The sequence below is a fragment of the Brassica napus genome, chromosome C7 (assembly GCF_020379485.1).
Source record: "Brassica napus cultivar Da-Ae chromosome C7, Da-Ae, whole genome shotgun sequence".
NCBI classification, from domain to species: domain Eukaryota; kingdom Viridiplantae; phylum Streptophyta; class Magnoliopsida; order Brassicales; family Brassicaceae; genus Brassica; species Brassica napus.
In genome coordinates, this window is record NC_063450.1 from 47,625,983 (window position 1) to 47,643,002 (window position 17,020).

General features: G+C 35.4%; 3 protein-coding genes across 3 annotated transcripts; 1 reads left to right on the plus strand and 2 right to left on the minus strand.

Moving 5' to 3' along the window:
* Positions 1 to 107: 107 nt before the first annotated feature.
* On the minus strand, positions 108 to 2,819 carry LOC106406913 (phospho-N-acetylmuramoyl-pentapeptide-transferase homolog). Its single transcript, XM_013847660.3, has 8 exons — positions 2,573 to 2,819; positions 2,375 to 2,467; positions 2,122 to 2,279; positions 1,364 to 1,808; positions 1,213 to 1,277; positions 792 to 985; positions 477 to 685; positions 108 to 403 (listed from the first exon to the last, which is right to left on the minus strand). Exons 1-8 carry the CDS (start codon positions 2,705 to 2,707, stop codon positions 221 to 223), a joined length of 1,482 nt encoding a protein of 493 aa, XP_013703114.2. The 5' UTR covers positions 2,708 to 2,819; the 3' UTR covers positions 108 to 220.
* A 2,064-nt stretch (positions 2,820 to 4,883) lies between these two features.
* On the plus strand, positions 4,884 to 5,564 carry LOC106409392 (glycine-rich cell wall structural protein 2-like). Its single transcript, XM_013850039.3, has one exon. The coding sequence runs from the start codon at positions 4,913 to 4,915 to the stop codon at positions 5,351 to 5,353; it is 441 nt and encodes a 146-aa protein (XP_013705493.2). The 5' UTR covers positions 4,884 to 4,912; the 3' UTR covers positions 5,354 to 5,564.
* Positions 5,565 to 5,791: 227 nt separating this feature from the next.
* LOC106409145 (glucan endo-1,3-beta-glucosidase 14) lies at positions 5,792 to 8,375 on the minus strand. The gene is made up of 4 exons (XM_048762943.1): positions 8,109 to 8,375; positions 7,552 to 7,888; positions 6,349 to 7,057; positions 5,792 to 6,122 (listed from the first exon to the last, which is right to left on the minus strand). The coding sequence occupies exons 1-4, from the start codon at positions 8,179 to 8,181 to the stop codon at positions 6,048 to 6,050; spliced, it is 1,194 nt and encodes a 397-aa protein (XP_048618900.1). The 5' UTR covers positions 8,182 to 8,375; the 3' UTR covers positions 5,792 to 6,047.
* Positions 8,376 to 17,020: the final 8,645 nt, after the last annotated feature.

A 17,020-nucleotide genomic window follows, 5' to 3' on the forward strand; every position in this document is an offset into this window, starting at 1 on the left:
CACATTATCGTTCGAGTCTCGCGGTGACTTCAAGTTCTTCGAAATGATTGCAAATGCATGAAACACTAACCAGACTATATATATATATATGTTTGCACCTAATAAACTTTTTGGTAGGCAGTCCATTTTATATCAACTTTTATCGTTTCTCCTTTTCTCTCTTAAAGAATTTAAGAAAACAAAAACTGTGAAGAGATCCGAAGGGCAAGAAAAGAGAGAGTTATACAGAGATAAGACCTATGTAAGCTGCTGAAAGAGAGAGCAAAGACGATATAACATATGCCATTGTAACTATCATTGGCTCCTTCAAGCCACTTAGCCTTAGGTGATGATGAAACGGCACTGTTTTGAAAACCCGACGCCCTTTTCCCTTTAAACGCTTAGTCGCCGAGTAAAACGCTACCTGCTTGCCACACAACACACATATATATATTTGCAGCATCAGCCGTTAATAATGGGTTGATTCTACTACTTACCTGAATAATGACAGAAGCAGCTTCCAAGATAGAAACACCAGAGGATATGAACAATGGCAAGAACATTCCGGAGCAAGCAGCCATTGCAGCCAAAGCTCCACCGATAGCCAATGATCCAGTACCTCCCATAGACACAGATGCTCTGTACCGATTGTGAAGTAGAAACCCAAAGCAAGCTCCAGCCATCGAAGCTCCGAATATAGAAAGATCTGGTCGCAAATGATTAAAAGTAGTGAGCAACAAACACACACTATCTTCACTTATAATGAAATGTCTTTTAACATTTTTGAAAGTAAATAAACACTAGCGACTAACCGGAGCAAATAGGAAGAACTACAATTGCCATAGCAACGAAAGCCAAGGCAGCAATACCTCCAGCCAATCCATCGAGACCGTCGGTTGCTTTGACTAAGTTCCCCATGGAAACGAAGTATAACGATGTCAACAATAGGTAAAGCTTTCCCAAGCAAATGAGACGTAATGGTGAAGGCAAAGGGACCAACATTTTCCTGAAAAAAAGTTATAATCAAGATGGTTATATAATCAACAATAGGTACAAGTTGCACCGTACAACACAATCTATCGGTCTTTGAGAGCGATGAAATGCTAATTTTGGTATAATCCAAATATAAATCATATGGATTGTTTGTTTATTCTCATTGTACGTTCATATGAAAGTGGATACGCGAGTTACCCTCATATATGCGTTGATCAGATTAGTTATAAGATGCTATACATGCCATAAGGAGATGATATGCTTGCCCTCTCCAACCAAAACGCAAAGCATGTCCCGACCGCTCCCTGTGATTACACGCCGGTGGAACAAGTCAAGAGGATGAAAACGTTTATAAGCAAAAAAAGAAGAAGATAAGAATCAGTTAAAATACCTCCAAAAGGAGTTGTATCTTTGCAGATAACCCGTTGTTATTATCACTGCCAAGGCTTAAAGAGTCATCAACTAGACCAATCGCTGCAAACAATACAGTAACAGCCGCTGCTCCAGCGACTTCGATGGAGGAGAATCTAGTCATGGCTATTGCAACAACAACACCAATAGGAACAAAGAACAAACCACCCATTGTGGGGATTGTTTGTCTACGGCTATGAGTAACAAGCCCTAGTCTCCTGATTGGCTCATGCACTTTCATTCTGTCTAGCATGGGAACGCAAACATAACCTGCTAAGGTGACTAAAATCGCCGACGTGAAGAAGGGAAGGGTCAAGAAATATGGAGGGAGAGGGAGTCTAACAATCTTCCAAGCAAAAGAGTCCATAAATAAAAGCAGGAGCGTCAAAAAGGCAAGAAGCCCCAAATTAATCCCGTATCTGATCCTGCAAAAGAAAAGAAATTTCAAGAGAGAACAACCTGCTATGAAGCCCAAGGAAAGATAGCACTTTATAGTAAGACTTCACCTACAAAGACGCACACACATTCTAGTTCCTCACTCCGAATGTATAAGTGGAAAACAAGAAAAGCTGTGAAACAAATAAAAGTTCACAAGAGAACATATTTGGTTCATAGCTGCAAAGAATCTCTAGGGGGGGGGGGGTGGACAAACACGTTATAGCGGAATGAATCTATAATCCCCACTCCAAATGGATCAGTGGCAATGTCTAGTAAGTGAAAGGAAGAAGGTAAACGTGCCTGTGTTTTTTGCGGCCCCTAGGGAACTTGCCGAGCCTTTGTGCGGTAGTTTCAGTAACCACATTGAGGCCATACTCACCATCGCTCTCTTCGCCTTCACTAGAAGAAATCGAATAAGCAGCAGCAAATATGTCGCCGGAATCATAATCAAATGAATCCTGAGGAGGATCAGAACACGAAAAGGTTGTAACTTTTTTGATATTTGTAGTCAACAAAAACCAGAAGAATGCTAAATCATTTTTAGAAAAATTACGTCATCAAAGGCCTTGACTGAGAAAGAGCTATTATGCCCCATGATGCTGCTGCTGCTGCTGCTGCTGCTGCATCCATGCCTTGCTACATTGAACTGCATCGAATCCGAACTATTAGTAACAGATCTTACGGAGATTGAATCTACTTAATCCAGCTTCTTACAAACCAAACGAATCAATCATCATGAATGTATGGCTACCTTGAAGGAAGAGGGAGATCCAGATTGGCGGACGCGAAGACGAGTGACGGAGAGGAGAGGCAGCGATTCGAGAGATCGAAACGGATTCGGATGTTGGAATCGGTATGAGCTCCGACTCAACGGTATAGATCCCATCGCATTCTCTTGGCTTGGAGAAAGAAAGACGAAGATGAAGAAGGAAGTAACGAACAATTACGATTGGCTGAAGGTGTGGGGCCCGGTGTCAGTGATTGGGTGTGCTCGCTTGCTCGAACCACCTTTTTTTTTTTTTTTTTTTCTGTTGCAAACTGCAATTCTCTGTGAAAATGTCATGGGTATGATTGGTTTTCCCGCTACCACCCGCAAACGCAGCTTTTGCGGTTGTCGGCGTTTGGTAACAATCGCTCAAACCGCTTCAAACCGTTTTAAACCTCATAAATTCAAAAGCTGATTCTAGCTAGCGTTTGCGGTTGCGGAATGATAATATTTTTTTTCTTTTTTTTTAAACAATATAAATACAAAAATAAAACTATTCAATAACATTTTAAATTGAAATTATAAACATACTAAAATATATCTATTATACTTTAATTAATATTATAAAATTTTAAAATAAAAATATTTTTTATAATTTTTAAAATTTAAAACTATAACTTTCTAAATATAGTTTTTATATTTATTATAATATTATGATTTTTAATATTTTTATAATTATATAAAATGTAAATATTGTTAATTTATTATTTAACCGTTGTTGCATTTGATAGTGAACCAGTCATAAGCATTCCGCAAACGCACCAATTTCTAACCGCTAGAAACCGCAACCACCCGTATCCGCAAACTTCCGCAATCGCAATCGCAACCGCTGCGTTTAAACCAGTCAGACCCTAAATCCCAAAGAGAATATTAATTAAATGAAGAGAGAGGTTCCTTTCGGACATAATACTCTCTCTGGCCACTGATAAAACCCACTCCACATCGTCAAATTTTATCCAATTATTGAAAACTAATTATTTAAAGCCAATAAAAATTGACATATTTACAAATACTAAAACATATGTATTAGATTTTTAATTTTTTTTATTTATATATAATCAGTTAAAACTCACAAATGAATCGTAAACACACATAAATAAAACACTGTTGAAATTAGCAGTTTTATGTCACTTAGTAATATATTTGTTATATATATATCTATTTATAGAAGAAGAAAAAAACTAAATTTGAGACAAGGAAATAAAAAGGTTTGGTTATATATGTTACTGGCTACCCTAATTTAAATCTGATAATGCATGTCTTCTAGTTCTCTAGGTCCTTTGAAAAATTCTATTGTAGGAGAAAAAAATATGTAGAAAATGACTGACTATAGTTCCCTAATATATTTTGTTTTTTTGATATCCGTGGAGAATTCTAGACGGTAAACCCAGATTAATTCCCACGAGACTTTCCATCTGGGCACACACGGTTATAGACGGGACGGTTGCCGACTCGAACCCAAGACGGACACTCTAGATGGAGTTCTATTACCACTAGACCAAGAGCTCTCGGTTATAGTGCCCTAATATTCATGTATAAAGATTGATATCATTACGAAAACTCCAAAGATATACATGAAAAAGTCTTGGGAGGTAGGAATTATATCAACTGCCAACAAACATTATTGAGTTATGGTTCTGTGACTGTGAGTGGAAATATATCTCTGGAGTCTAGAGAGAGCAACATATATTTTAGAGTGTGAGCTACCATTTCAACAACTCACGGCAAGTGTTTTCTCTTAAGAAATATATAGTTGCCAAAATAATACGTTCTGATTTTTTTTTTAAACTTCAAAATACGTTTGTAAGAGTAAGAGACATACACTGATACAGTTTCCTTCCTATAAATCGAATACTTCATGTATATTAATAGACGCATTATAAGTCATAACTCACGGAACCATTTTACACATGACTTACACTACATCACACAAGCTAAATGTTATAGAAGTTTGTTACATTTTTTGGATTATGCGAAAACGAGTAACGAAAGAAAGCGATGTCCAACAAGTTAGTGGGATGATAATCAAAATAGCGCACATATCATGAGTAGTGCGACTCTTTACTGTAGAAGCCTTAGAAAAGATATCACGAGTTACCGACATCTTAGTTCTCACCCTAGAATTGGATTCTCACATGTCCAAAGAGAGACTCTTGTCACGGAAACATAATTTTATCTCATTTTTAGATTCTCATCACGTTGTAATAGTGATACGTGTCTAATGCGTGTGTCGTGTGAGTGTGTTATGTGAGTGGGTGCTTATATAAAGTCTTAATCTGAGTGAGAACATAGAGAAAGAGTTAAAACAAATATATCTTGAGGAAAATGAAAGGTGATTTTCTCACATTGGCTCTTATATCTTTACTATTGGCTATCTCATTTGTTCATGGAGGAGGAGAGTCTGGAACCCCTGCTTATTCGGCGGTCAGCCAGAATAGTCCGACCGGAGGGTCTAGCGGTGCAAGTGGTTCGGCTCATGGACCTAATTGGGAATATGATTGGGGATGGGGATCAACACCAGAAGGTGGTTATGGCTATGGTTCAGGTTCAGGTTCAGGTTCAACACCTGATGGAGGAAAAGGGACCGGGTTTGGGTTTGGTTCTGGTTCAGGAGCTGGGGTTGGGTTTGTCTCAGGAGGAGGAGGAGCCACAGGCGGTGGCTCTGGCCATGGTAGTGGGACCGGACAAGCAAATGAAGGTGGTGGCTCAGGGGGTGGAAATGGTGCAGCTTCTCCAGGTCGTAGAGAAAGGAGCCAACACCGTTAAGCATTTCGTGTTACCTCTTTAACACATCTATAAATAAGACTGGAAAAGAAAACTAAAAGTATTATTATTGTATTGTATGAATACTACAAGCTTGATGCATAAATAAGGATCAAACGAATAATTAAAACAGTTGGGCGTTTCCTCTGTACTACGTATTATAGCTAAACCTGATGTATCTGTTGTTTTCTATGCAAAATGTAGTGTGTTAATATTTGATTTAGTAATGATCATATGCGAATATGCAAAAGGCATAGAACTAAGAAACTTATAGTTTTCTTATTTCTTCTATTTTGATTTTCTTTTTAATTGTGATTGTATTCTATATAAATGAATTAACTAGCTATGTCACATATCTTGAATTAAAGAACAATATATGGTTGATTCTAAACCGCTAGTGTTTGTCTATTCTGTGGCTAAGGGTCAAAGTAACACAAAGCTTTTGTCCCCAATATAAGTTTTTTCTTGAACAATAAACTGTTTTTATTTATTTACATATTAGTTTATCGATATGAGATATCCATAAGTCCAATGTACATGATAAGGACGACGATAAACATATAATTTAATTATCCACCGAGTTGATTGGAATATCGAATTGAATATGAAATTTGTATTTATCGAACTTCAATAATTAAATTGTTTAGAAAAATATCCTAACCAATCACGTCATTATATAGTCTCGATAACTTTCCCTCTAAATTAGTCTCGACACTACAACTTGAATCATCGCCAACATCAAAATTGTCCAATACTCCAAGGTCATCTTTCCCTGTAGGAATAACAAAACATATTATTACATATTTTTATTATTATCTATTCTATTAAAACATCTGTTTTGACCCATTGATAAAAGTTGGATCCAAGAACTATTTCTTTTATCTTTATCATTATTTAAAATATTATTTATTATGTTTTATGTCATTAGACCTAAAAAGGACGGGTCAGAATCTAGTTACAAATTTAATTCCCTCAAAGCCATAGAATAGTGATTGTACCTTAGTGGCATAAGATGAATATGTGACAGATTCTGAATTCGCAGTGGTCGTCGACATCGTAGAAAATCCCAAGTTGTAAGCCAATGATCCATCGGGTCGAAATATTCCATAATTTTTCTCAGAAGTAGGACCCGGTTTCATATCCTCATTGAACAAGGCGAATATATAAACATCTAACCTTGAATTCCGTCTCGCCGGAGTACCTTCTCCGGCGAATTGTCTCATCATAAGATTCCTATTATAAGTGGCAGCATTCGTAGGAGACGCTCCAACCTCTCCAGCATCTCCTTTTGAAGGCCACCCTGTTTCCGCAACCCTAACTTCTATGTTACGGTACCCTAGTTTCGCAGCAGCGAAAGCAACCGCATCGACTTGAGCATACATCATGTTGTCGTAATGTAGTCTTGTGTTGGGATCGGTCATACCGATGTTTCGGTTGAATAGAACATAGTCGATGGGGATTTTGTTTGGGTTGTCTTTGTAGGCAAAGTAAGGGTAAGCATTTACCCAAAAGGGAGATCTCGTGGCTTCCAGGAACTGTAGAAGTTGTTGCATCACGGAGGAAACCTCTGGCTTGAAACTTCCGGCTGATGGAGGATAAGATTCGGCTAGGACGGCAAGAGAGCTTGGAGACGAGACTTCAATGTATCTATCTAAACCTAGTTGGACCAAGGCTTTGTGGATGTTAATTATCGCCGGCATCATGTATCTATTTCAAAAAGGAAAAAAAGAAAAGAAAAAGAGAAGAAGCAAAGTTAGCATTATTGGACTAAAACTATTTCACCTACTTGAATAGATCAACAATATAGATAGTCTTTTTGAACTAACAATATAGATAGTTTTGTAAGTATACAATTTTTGTTGCTTCTCTAAAAACATATAAATAGTAACTCCTGTTGTATTATATAAACTCAAGTGTGAATCTAAGTTGTTTTGTAAACAGTGTGAAGATAATGTGTGAATATAAGTTTTTTTTTTTAAGTTATTTTTGATAATTAGCTTTTATATATATTGGATGCGGCCGAAAATCGTATAATCTTACCTTTAAGACGTTCCTAGAACATTATTAAAATCGCAGTGGAGTTTTGATAAACATTTTTTTCGAATGATATTGTTATGATTGACCAAACTTTATTATATGTGAAATGACCAACGTAAAGATCTTATTAATTAAATTAATAAATTTGATTCGAGATTAGATACCCGATTAAACTAGAGTCTTCGTCGGTGAAAAGCTCGTTTCCGACCATGATTCCGGTGATCCTTGTGGCCGGAATATAGGGTTTGATGTGAGAATCCACCCATTGGAGAGCTTGTTGAGGATCTTGTAACAACGTTAAAACTTGATTTTCGATGGTGACGATGATCTCTATGTTTGAATTTGCGAAGGAAGTAAGAATTTGAGGATTAGTGTCGTAAATTCTTGTTTTGGTGATCCTTAGAGATCTCAAGAGGTTAATAACTTTATCCGGTGAAGGCAAATTGTTCCCAACTTGTCCGTAATTGATACCAAGAGACGTTGCTTTTTGTAGTATATTTCCTGCATTTATTTCCAAATCAAAGAATCAGAATTTTTAGAAAATTATGCCATGCAAAACCTTTTTTAGACTAAATATGACAAAATAATGGTTGATAAAAAGAATAACTTCGTTGAAAATCTTAGACGTTGCTATTTTTGACGCGGCAACATACCGCATAACTTGAGAATTATAAAATATCTCTATATGAAAGTATACTTAACGATGAAACAATCAAATCACCTGAGAAAACGAGAGAAAGCAGGAGAAAAACATTAATGAGATTAGGAAGTCTCGCGACTGTTCTTGATGTCATGTTGAGAAAGAAAGAGAGGAGAGAGAGATTGTTAAGCTTTTGGGTTTTAAGAAAGGGTTTAAGGGAATATAAATACACTACACATGAAGCCAGCCAAGTTGAAGAATACTTTTCTTTGCTTGTTTGTTTTTTTTCCACGTTTTTTATTTCGTAAGAGGAAATATGGTTTAGTTTTGAAGTTTATGTTTTTAAATTTTGCAGCTGTTTAGCTTTGCCTTCCCTATATTGTTTTTCTCATTTATGCCTTTTTATCAATCGAGGGCTTTCTTCAAACCAGAACGAGGGATTCTTACTAAAAGTTTTATATATTATAGGTTTCAAATATTTATATTTTATGAAAAATATGTTGTTTTTAAATTTATGCAGACTTAACTACGATAAAATTGCACATGCATGGAAACACATATGTGGGTGTATTGTTTACATGCATTCTACAAGTTGTGCTATTGTTTGCAGCTTTGGTTTAAAAAGTGAGCAGTGTTATTAAAATTATCAAGAAAAAAGGAGAACAATAATGGAATACACGTAAGTGGACGTAATAGAAAATGGCAAAGTTTTCAATTAAGTTGGTTAGTCTGAATTCTGAAATAAAACAAACGTTTGCTCTCTCTATATATATACTAAAAGTATATTCCACGATAATCCGGGAGAAAAAGCTAAAAATTAAGTATATCACAAAACAATAACAAAACTGATCTAAACATGCTAACTTTTAATATCATTATAGATGTTTTTTTACTCTTAGAACACATGCAATGACGGTACGTAGCTGGAATCTTTAAAAAAAAATTATTATAAAATCATATGAGGTCCACGTTTTTTAGGTTTTTGCGCAGGTTCAAGCTGTTAAATTTCTTCCGTAAGGATTCCATATGGTGGAGTCTGTTAACTATTTGCGAGTACCACTGATACGTGGCGGTCCGACTGATACGTGGCGGTCCGCAATTGGTTAGTTTTTTTTTTTTTTAATCTGGAAAAAAAAAATTAAAAAAATAGAACACATTTTTTTTAAGGATTGTTATGGGGTACACGGTTGTGGTTGCCCTTACAACTCCCACTAAAGTAAACTCTAAAAAATTTAACCAGTCATATGTGTCTTGTAAAATCGTCTTATATATTATACACGTCTACAAATATAATTTTCTGGATTTAGGTTGATTGTTTCTCGGTTTTGGAATAGTTTTTGTCTTTGTCTTCCCAAAAAATAATTTTCATCCAATTAAACTTTTTGATAAATAGATTTCTTAAAATATATAAAATTATTTTTTCAAGTAATTGTCTATTTTAAAACAAAAATTAAAATCCAAGTTTTTTCCAATTTTGTTGTTTGAAAATGATTAAATATTTTTTCCTTATTAAAAAATATCATTGTCCAATTCTACGGTAGTATTTTTCTACCAATCAAAGCACTGCTAAATGCTAATAATAATGAACCCATGAGCACATATACTCAAGGAAAAATCTATTAGATATATAGTCTAATATTTTTGAAAAAGTGTTTATAAAATATTAGTACAAAATACAAATATCATTAAATAAATTTTATTTACTTATTTAAAAAATAAATATAAATATAAATATAACTTTTCTAGACTATTTCAAACATGAATTATATTCTCATCCATTAGCAGTTCCTGCTTTTTCCCCAAAAAAATACTGCCAGAAATGTGTTATATTTTATTATTTTAAATTTTTGAACTGATTCTTATTACTAATTGCGTTGAATGGAGCACTATAATACGATGGAGGATTTGCGGGCGTGAGAAATGCTTTAGAGCAACTCCAATGGTGTTAGTCCAATATCACCTTTGGAGTCCTTAACAATATAATATATATATATATATTTTTTGAATAGTTAAGGACTTTACTCTAAAATGTATGTCTAACGATGTTATCCAATATGGAGTCTTTAAGAATTAAAAAATATTAAATTTGTAAAACATTTAAATTTAAAATTTTTATGTATTCAATGATTAAAAGCAAACATACAATAATTATACATCTTTATCATTACCAAACTTGTTCCAAATATTTTTTATTAAATCATTTTTCAATTCTTCGTGTGTACGCCTATCTCGAACCTGATTCCGTAGGCCAAGCTTATTACCGAAATGTGAAGGCATGTTGTTAATATGCTCTACATGTGAACTTCTGGTCGAGTCTCCTTCTTCAAATTCAGATGTATCGTACAGAGTGTATCCACCTCGTTCATTTTCGACTATCATATTGTGCAGTATGATACATGCTCTCATAATCTTCCCTATTTTTTTCTTGTCCAATGATAGAGCCGGGTTTTTCACTATCGCAAATCGAGCTTGCAATACACCAAAATCACGCTCCACATCTTTTCGGGTTACTTCTTGAACTTTAGCAAATAACTCTGCTCTAGAACCTTGAGGGAGTGTGATAGATTGGAGAAATGTTGACCATTTTGGATATATACCGTCTGTGAGGTAGTACGCCAAATCATACTGGTGTTCGTTGACCATATACGTTACCCTTGGAGCTCGACCTTTGAACTAGAGATTTAAAGAGTTCAAAACACTAACCTCAGCGGACTCTCTCAAGTTCAGACACACGCTGAAGCATCATCTTAACCTGGGCCTGAAGAGACATTAGAGAAAACAAACAATATGCTAGAAAGATTGTACAAACAGCAATCAACGTTAACCTTAAGCGCCTCGCACTCTCGCAGAAGCTTCTCCTGCTCATGAAACCGTTGTTTGAGCCTCTAAATCTCTTGTTGCACACCCATAACCCATGGTTGCCTGAAATGCAGCCCGTCATTCTGCCAAAACATAAAATGATTTATCAAACAACAAATCAATATGGAGTATAAAGAGACAGAACATTTCGAACCTGGTAGTCTTTGCAGATGAAGTATCTTTTCCCAGAGAGGTAGTCATATGTATCCTCTTCGTCGACGAACTCCTTCGTGATAGATCCACAGGGGCACAGCTTGGGAATTCCCTGTTGGGCATCTGAAACGAAATGAAGCATGTTATAGTATGCTTTGTGTGCTTTAGATCTCGCAGTTCTTCCTCCATTTAGAACCTACAAGAACAAAAAAATATAATCGAATCAAAAACCCCAAATTAGAAAACCCTAAATCGATTTAGAAAACCCTAAATCGATTTACAACTCAATCCCGAACCCTTAATCGCGACGAAACAACAAAGAAGCTTGTCGAAAAGAAGAGAATATCAAACCCAAACGGAAACCCAAATTCGAATTAAATCCCCAATTCGATTTTAAACCTGAAATCTATTCAAACCCCACAATCGAATCCCTAAAAACTGATGAAATCAACATGCATCAACTTCATAAGAAAAAATAATGAGTTTAAACGGCTGGATTTACCTTCAACGAAGCGGATCGCCGAATCGCCTTTGCTTTCGCTTTTAGAGATGGAGAAGTTTTTTTTTTCAGCTCGAGACGCGTAAATGAAAGTTTCACTTTCCCCATACGAAACACAACACTTCTCCGCACGAATCAGATGTTGCCAGCTCGTCTAGGACCAAAGCCGAAAAATCTTTAATTAAGGATTCTTTCTTAACTTAAGCTAATTTAATAATAGTATTTTTTCTTGATTTGCCTAAGGATTAACGCTAAGAAATAGCTAACATCCCGCGTTGCGTGTGGTCTTAGAGCTAAAAAAATCTCTTGAGACAAAAGCTGATTAGAGATCCGATGTGACTTGACGTGTCAAACGATTCAACGGTATAAATTATAGTGAAGGAAGCCTCCTCCCCTGTTTCTCCTTTGAAGTTTTTTTTTATATAACTGAAAATGGTTAAATCCGAGTCTATTAAAGACACAGACCTAATCTCCGGAGTGGAAAGTGCAGCCCACGGATAAACTCTTTCCTGTGTATTCAAATGAGCCGAAAAATAGTAGCTCATATTCATGTAGGTGACCAGGAAAATGTGATTTAGTTTCGCATGACAGGTGGATTGAACCTAAAATGTGGTGACATCCCAAACCCTTCCCCTTATCACTTGACCACGAGCTCCCGGTCAAAAACCTGACATCCCAAGAACCTGAAATGTTTCTCCTTTGAAGTTTATTTTATGTTTTTTAGAAAGGTTATTAATTTTAAATTTGCTTACAAAGTTAAAATTCAAATCTGAAAAATAATTAAATATAATTCAGAATAATCAAACCAAATAGATTCAAGGGAGCCCAATCAAAATAACATATATAAAAACTAAACCATTTATTATATAGGCGATCCAAAAACAAATCATCTAAAATTTAAGTTCTTATGAAAACTGAAAGTAGTTTTTATATTAAATTTAAATCAAAATCTAATCCAAGCCAAATTATTTATAAGTTTTAATTTGACTTTGGATGTGCATACTTACAAACTTAGAAAAACAAAAAAAAAAATCTAAAACCAAACAAAAATCAGGATTAAACACCATTCATATATCAAAGGCAATAAACAAATTCTGGATTGATATCGAAATTAATCATATACGACCAACGTAGTAACTAATATGTTGGTGGAGGTGTGAACTTTTAGAGGCGGGTTTCATCCACTTCAAACTCAGTGTAAGAATCTGATATTCAAGTGTTATAATACTCTGACAGAAAGAATATATTTACGAAAAATTTGAAAGATCATCCAAAATTAGAAAGATAGTCAACATCGAACTGATGAAGTCAAACTAGAACTGAGAAGAAATCAAAGCATTAAATATAATTTTAAGAACACTTAATACGGTTAAAGATCACATTGCCATTATAATCTGCTCTTCATCATTTACAAAAAAAGACCAATGTGAAACAGAAGAAAGATTGTTTTTTTTTCTGTGGAAACCCTTTGAGTCAAGTGTTTTTCACCGATAGTTTATTAATGCTTCTACACCAACATGTCGAAGTTTCAATTCTCGCAGAAAACGATTTATTAAACAATTATGCAGATTACGAAAAATGACTTACAAGAGATTTTCAACATGGTGCAAATAAACTCGGTCATGCGTGAATCTTCATAGAACGACTCATGTGACACATTTAAGCGTAGATCTTTATAAGGCAGGTAGTATTGTCGGTTGTCGAATCGTCTACGTAATCTTTCTAATAATTGTAATATCTTAATAAATCAACGTTAAAAAAAAACATAAGAAAGACACACTTTTTCTTTTATCAAAAGAGACCCAACTTTCTTCATATCAAAATTGTACTCTAAATATTTATGTATTCTCTTATTTACTGAGAGCAATCAATCGAGGTTGAGTAAATAATTGATGAACAAAATATTTATTGATTATCTTACTAATAATATGTTATGATAGAATTATAAAGACTCAAAAGTATTACCAGAGCACCCCCAATTTTATTTTTTTGTGGTTTAACAAATTTTTTCGGAGAAAGCGATTTATTAAACAATTATACAAACAACTGAATAATGATTTACGAGAAATCTTCAACATGGTGCAAATAAATTTTGTCAGACGTGGATTTTCATAGGACGACTCAAGTGATGCAGTTAGGCGTAGATTTTCATAAAGCAGGTAGTATTGTCGGTTGTCGAATCGTTTACGTAATCTTTTTAATAATTGTAATATCTTAATAAATCAGCGTTAAAAAAAAAAGAAAAACATAAGAAAGAAGCACTTTTTCTATTATCAAAAGAGACTCAAATTTCTTCATATCAAAATTGTAGTCTAAATATTTATGTATTCTCTTATTTACTGAGAGCACCTGGAAGAGCTCTGATAATACTTTTTGAGTCTTTATAATTGTATCGTAACATATTATTAATAAGATCATCAATAAATATTTTGTTCATCAATTATTTACTCAACCTCGATTGATTTTTGTGTGGTTTAGAAAATCCTTCTCGCTTAGTCAAAAAAAAAAAAAATCCTTCTCGTTGGATGTTTGTGAAAAGGAGTCAAACTAGTCAACTATACCGATTGGCCTGTTTACAGTTGGTTAAACCTTTATTCCGACGTTTAAAAGTTAAGTTTTGCGCTTGAGGATGGCCGATGGACTACGCGTCGTTTTGTGGCAATTCCATAGATTGAATGACGCAACAGGCCTACACATATTGTGTTAAATTATGTACTTTTTTTTTGCGACAGTATAAAATTTAATGATAACAGACGTTAGTTTATATATTTTTGTTTTCTTTGAATTGACATTTGGAGAACAGACGAATATGTTTATAATTAACAAATAGTCAAGAACGACTGGAGCAGCGGTGTGATGTTTTTTCGTACGCGTTTATGACTAGCAATTTGGACTATGTGCTTGATAGGCAAGCAATGGTTAAAAAGTCGAACTAAGTCACCAGTTTTTTTTTTTTTTTTGAAACGGATCAGACCAAACCACCAGCACAAAACCTGCCTGGCCGGTCAAGGTTAGACTGGACCGACATATTTTTAATATTTCAGTTACGATGTGTAACCCGACTCTCGTTCAAAAAAAACGTGTATATATGCATAAGCACAAAGTGCAGGGTCGGGTTTGGACACAATCCAATGAAACTATAGTAGATTTGCCCCCTAAAATTTTTGGAAGTTTTTATATATAGGGATAGAGATATCTTTGATCAAAAAAAAAAGAAGGGATAGAGATATCTAAATTGTGAAAAAAAAATTATTAAAATTCTTAGAAAATATTTCAAGCTCCCAAATTTCACATTCGGTCTTTGACAAAATGAGACTAATATTATATGAGTCTGTAATTAATATGTCCACGCATTCTTTTTTGACGTCATATATATGAACTTTTATATAATTTATAACATGTGTATTGCCATAATATTTACATTCTGTAGTGGCTTCACACGTTAGACAAATCAGATCAGTTTGACGTATTATAAAACAGATATTGTGGGCCATTTACTTAAAACCTATAACAAATAAAATCGAGTCAAAATGGTGTAAGCATTACGAAATTTCCTTTTCTATAAAGTTGCCTACAAAATTGAATTTTTTTGGATAATGGATAAGGATTAAGAGACAAAATATATGCATAAGAAAAGAAAACTTTGTAATGCAAAAAAAAAAAAAAACTGTATAATGCAAGAGAGAAAGTAAAGATCTTATCCTTCGCCGAAACTGCTTTCTCGATAACCAGTGAACATCGTGCATGCATGGCTAAAAGCTTTTACGTGTGCCTTTTTCTTTTTACTATTATAAATTAACTTTTATTATACTATTGAAAGTGTTTTTTTCATTTATGACGCGCATACGTAAAAAGGGCCTTAATCTATGTGTATGTTTCTCCTTTTCCGCTACCTTTTTCTGGTATAACAAAGAAAATGAGAATTTCTAAGCATTTATAAGAAAGTATGTCTGTTGTCCAAAAAAAAAAGTATGTCACTTGGGAGCGACATTAATGGATAAGACACGTCAGACAGTGGAAAGTTATGAAATTCAAATGTAGTTGTCTTGTCTTACGTCGTGACATATTACACGTTTGTTATTCCTTTAATAAAAATTGGTGCTCAAGTGTTAACTCAACATCAAATGTACTCTTGTCTTTTTTCTAATTTTTTTTTTTGTCAACTGTCCATCCACGTTAGATCAAGTGATGGTCAGACGAACCGATTCTCCGACGAGTACCTCCGTCTGGCCGGATCTGATCTCTATGGAAAAAAATATAGCCTCTGCTCTTAGCTTCTTTTGCTAATGCGTCTGTCCGATCATTCCTGCTCCGAAGAATATGAGACAGGCTCACATCCTCGAAATCCTCCTGTAATCTCTGGAACACCTCGATCTCTGTCGCGAATGTTAGCCAATCCACCGGGTTTGTAGTCATGTTCACTAGGTCCGAGCAGTCCGTTTCGAATCGTATCGATGTTATTCACATGTCTCTCATACATGAGGCTGCCCAAAGTAAACCTTCCATCTCAGCATGGAAAGCTGAGAGGCTCCTGTTACATGGTCGTAATCTGAAATATTCAGAACTCATTTGGTCCTTAAGACTCCACCCTAAGTCATTATCCACCCTAAGCCACTAACATTGCCATTATCGATCCATGACGCATCAATTTGGTAGGTAGGGATTCAGGGTATCCAAGGGGGCACTGTCTCGACCTCTATAGTAGAAGGGTCGTTATGATCCTCGTTTGCTTCCTCCTTTTCGTTAGCCTTCCTCCAACATTCTGCCTCAAGAGACGCGTGTTGGAGAGTGTCAATCGGGGATACGACTTTCCCATTAAAGAGTTTGTCGTTCTTTGCCTTCCAAATGCACCAACAGATCCATGAGAATGTATCGAATTGTGGTTTCAGTGGAGCCACCTCTTTTCTCTTCCAAAACAGAAAGCTCATGTTTTGGTATATAGATGTACTCGGGAAGTAACCCGGAAGGGACATATAGTCCGATAAAGCCCAAACCTACAGGGCTGGGGGGCATTCAATAAGAAGATGATTAATCGACTCCACTGGGCCAACACATCTAGGACAACTCCTATCGGTGCCCAGGTGTCTATAAGTGAGCCTCTCTGCCGTCGCCACACAACCCGAGATAGCCTGCCACAAGAAATGTTTCATCTTACTCGGGGCCTTTATCTTCCACACATGGCTCTGTAGGCTCGTGATACTCAGTTCTAGAATCCTTTCCTGTGTAAGACTCAACTTGGTCGATCGAAGTAGGTCATAACCGGTTTTAACTGAATACACTCCTGATTTTGTGTGGTTCCAAACATATTCATCTCGAACAAGAGAGCGACAAGGCTTTAGCCCAAGTATCAAAGAGATATCATCTGGGTGAAAGAATTCCCATAAAAGATGTATATCCCACTCTTTGGTATCATTCCTAATAAAAGACTGAACAAAAAATTGGGGTAGTCTGTAAACAATGTGGTCGGTAGGTCTAGGTGGTC

Coding starts and splice junctions, on each gene's coding strand:
- LOC106406913 (XM_013847660.3), bottom strand. CDS start 2,707: ATGGGATCTATACCGTTGAGTCGGAGCTCATACCGATTCCAACATCCG. Junction 686..791: donor AGTTCTTCCTATTTGCTCCG/GTTAGTCGCTAG, acceptor ATTTGCGACCAG/ATCTTTCTATATTCGGAGCT. Junction 404..476: donor CTGCTTCTGTCATTATTCAG/GTAAGTAGTAGA, acceptor TGTGGCAAGCAG/GTAGCGTTTTACTCGGCGAC.
- LOC106409392 (XM_013850039.3), top strand. CDS start 4,913: ATGAAAGGTGATTTTCTCACATTGGCTCTTATATCTTTACTATTGGCT.
- LOC106409145 (XM_048762943.1), bottom strand. CDS start 8,181: ATGACATCAAGAACAGTCGCGAGACTTCCTAATCTCATTAATGTTTTT. Junction 7,058..7,551: donor GAAGACTCTAGTTTAATCGG/GTATCTAATCTC, acceptor TTTTTGAAATAG/ATACATGATGCCGGCGATAA. Junction 6,123..6,348: donor ATTCATCTTATGCCACTAAG/GTACAATCACTA, acceptor TTATTCCTACAG/GGAAAGATGACCTTGGAGTA.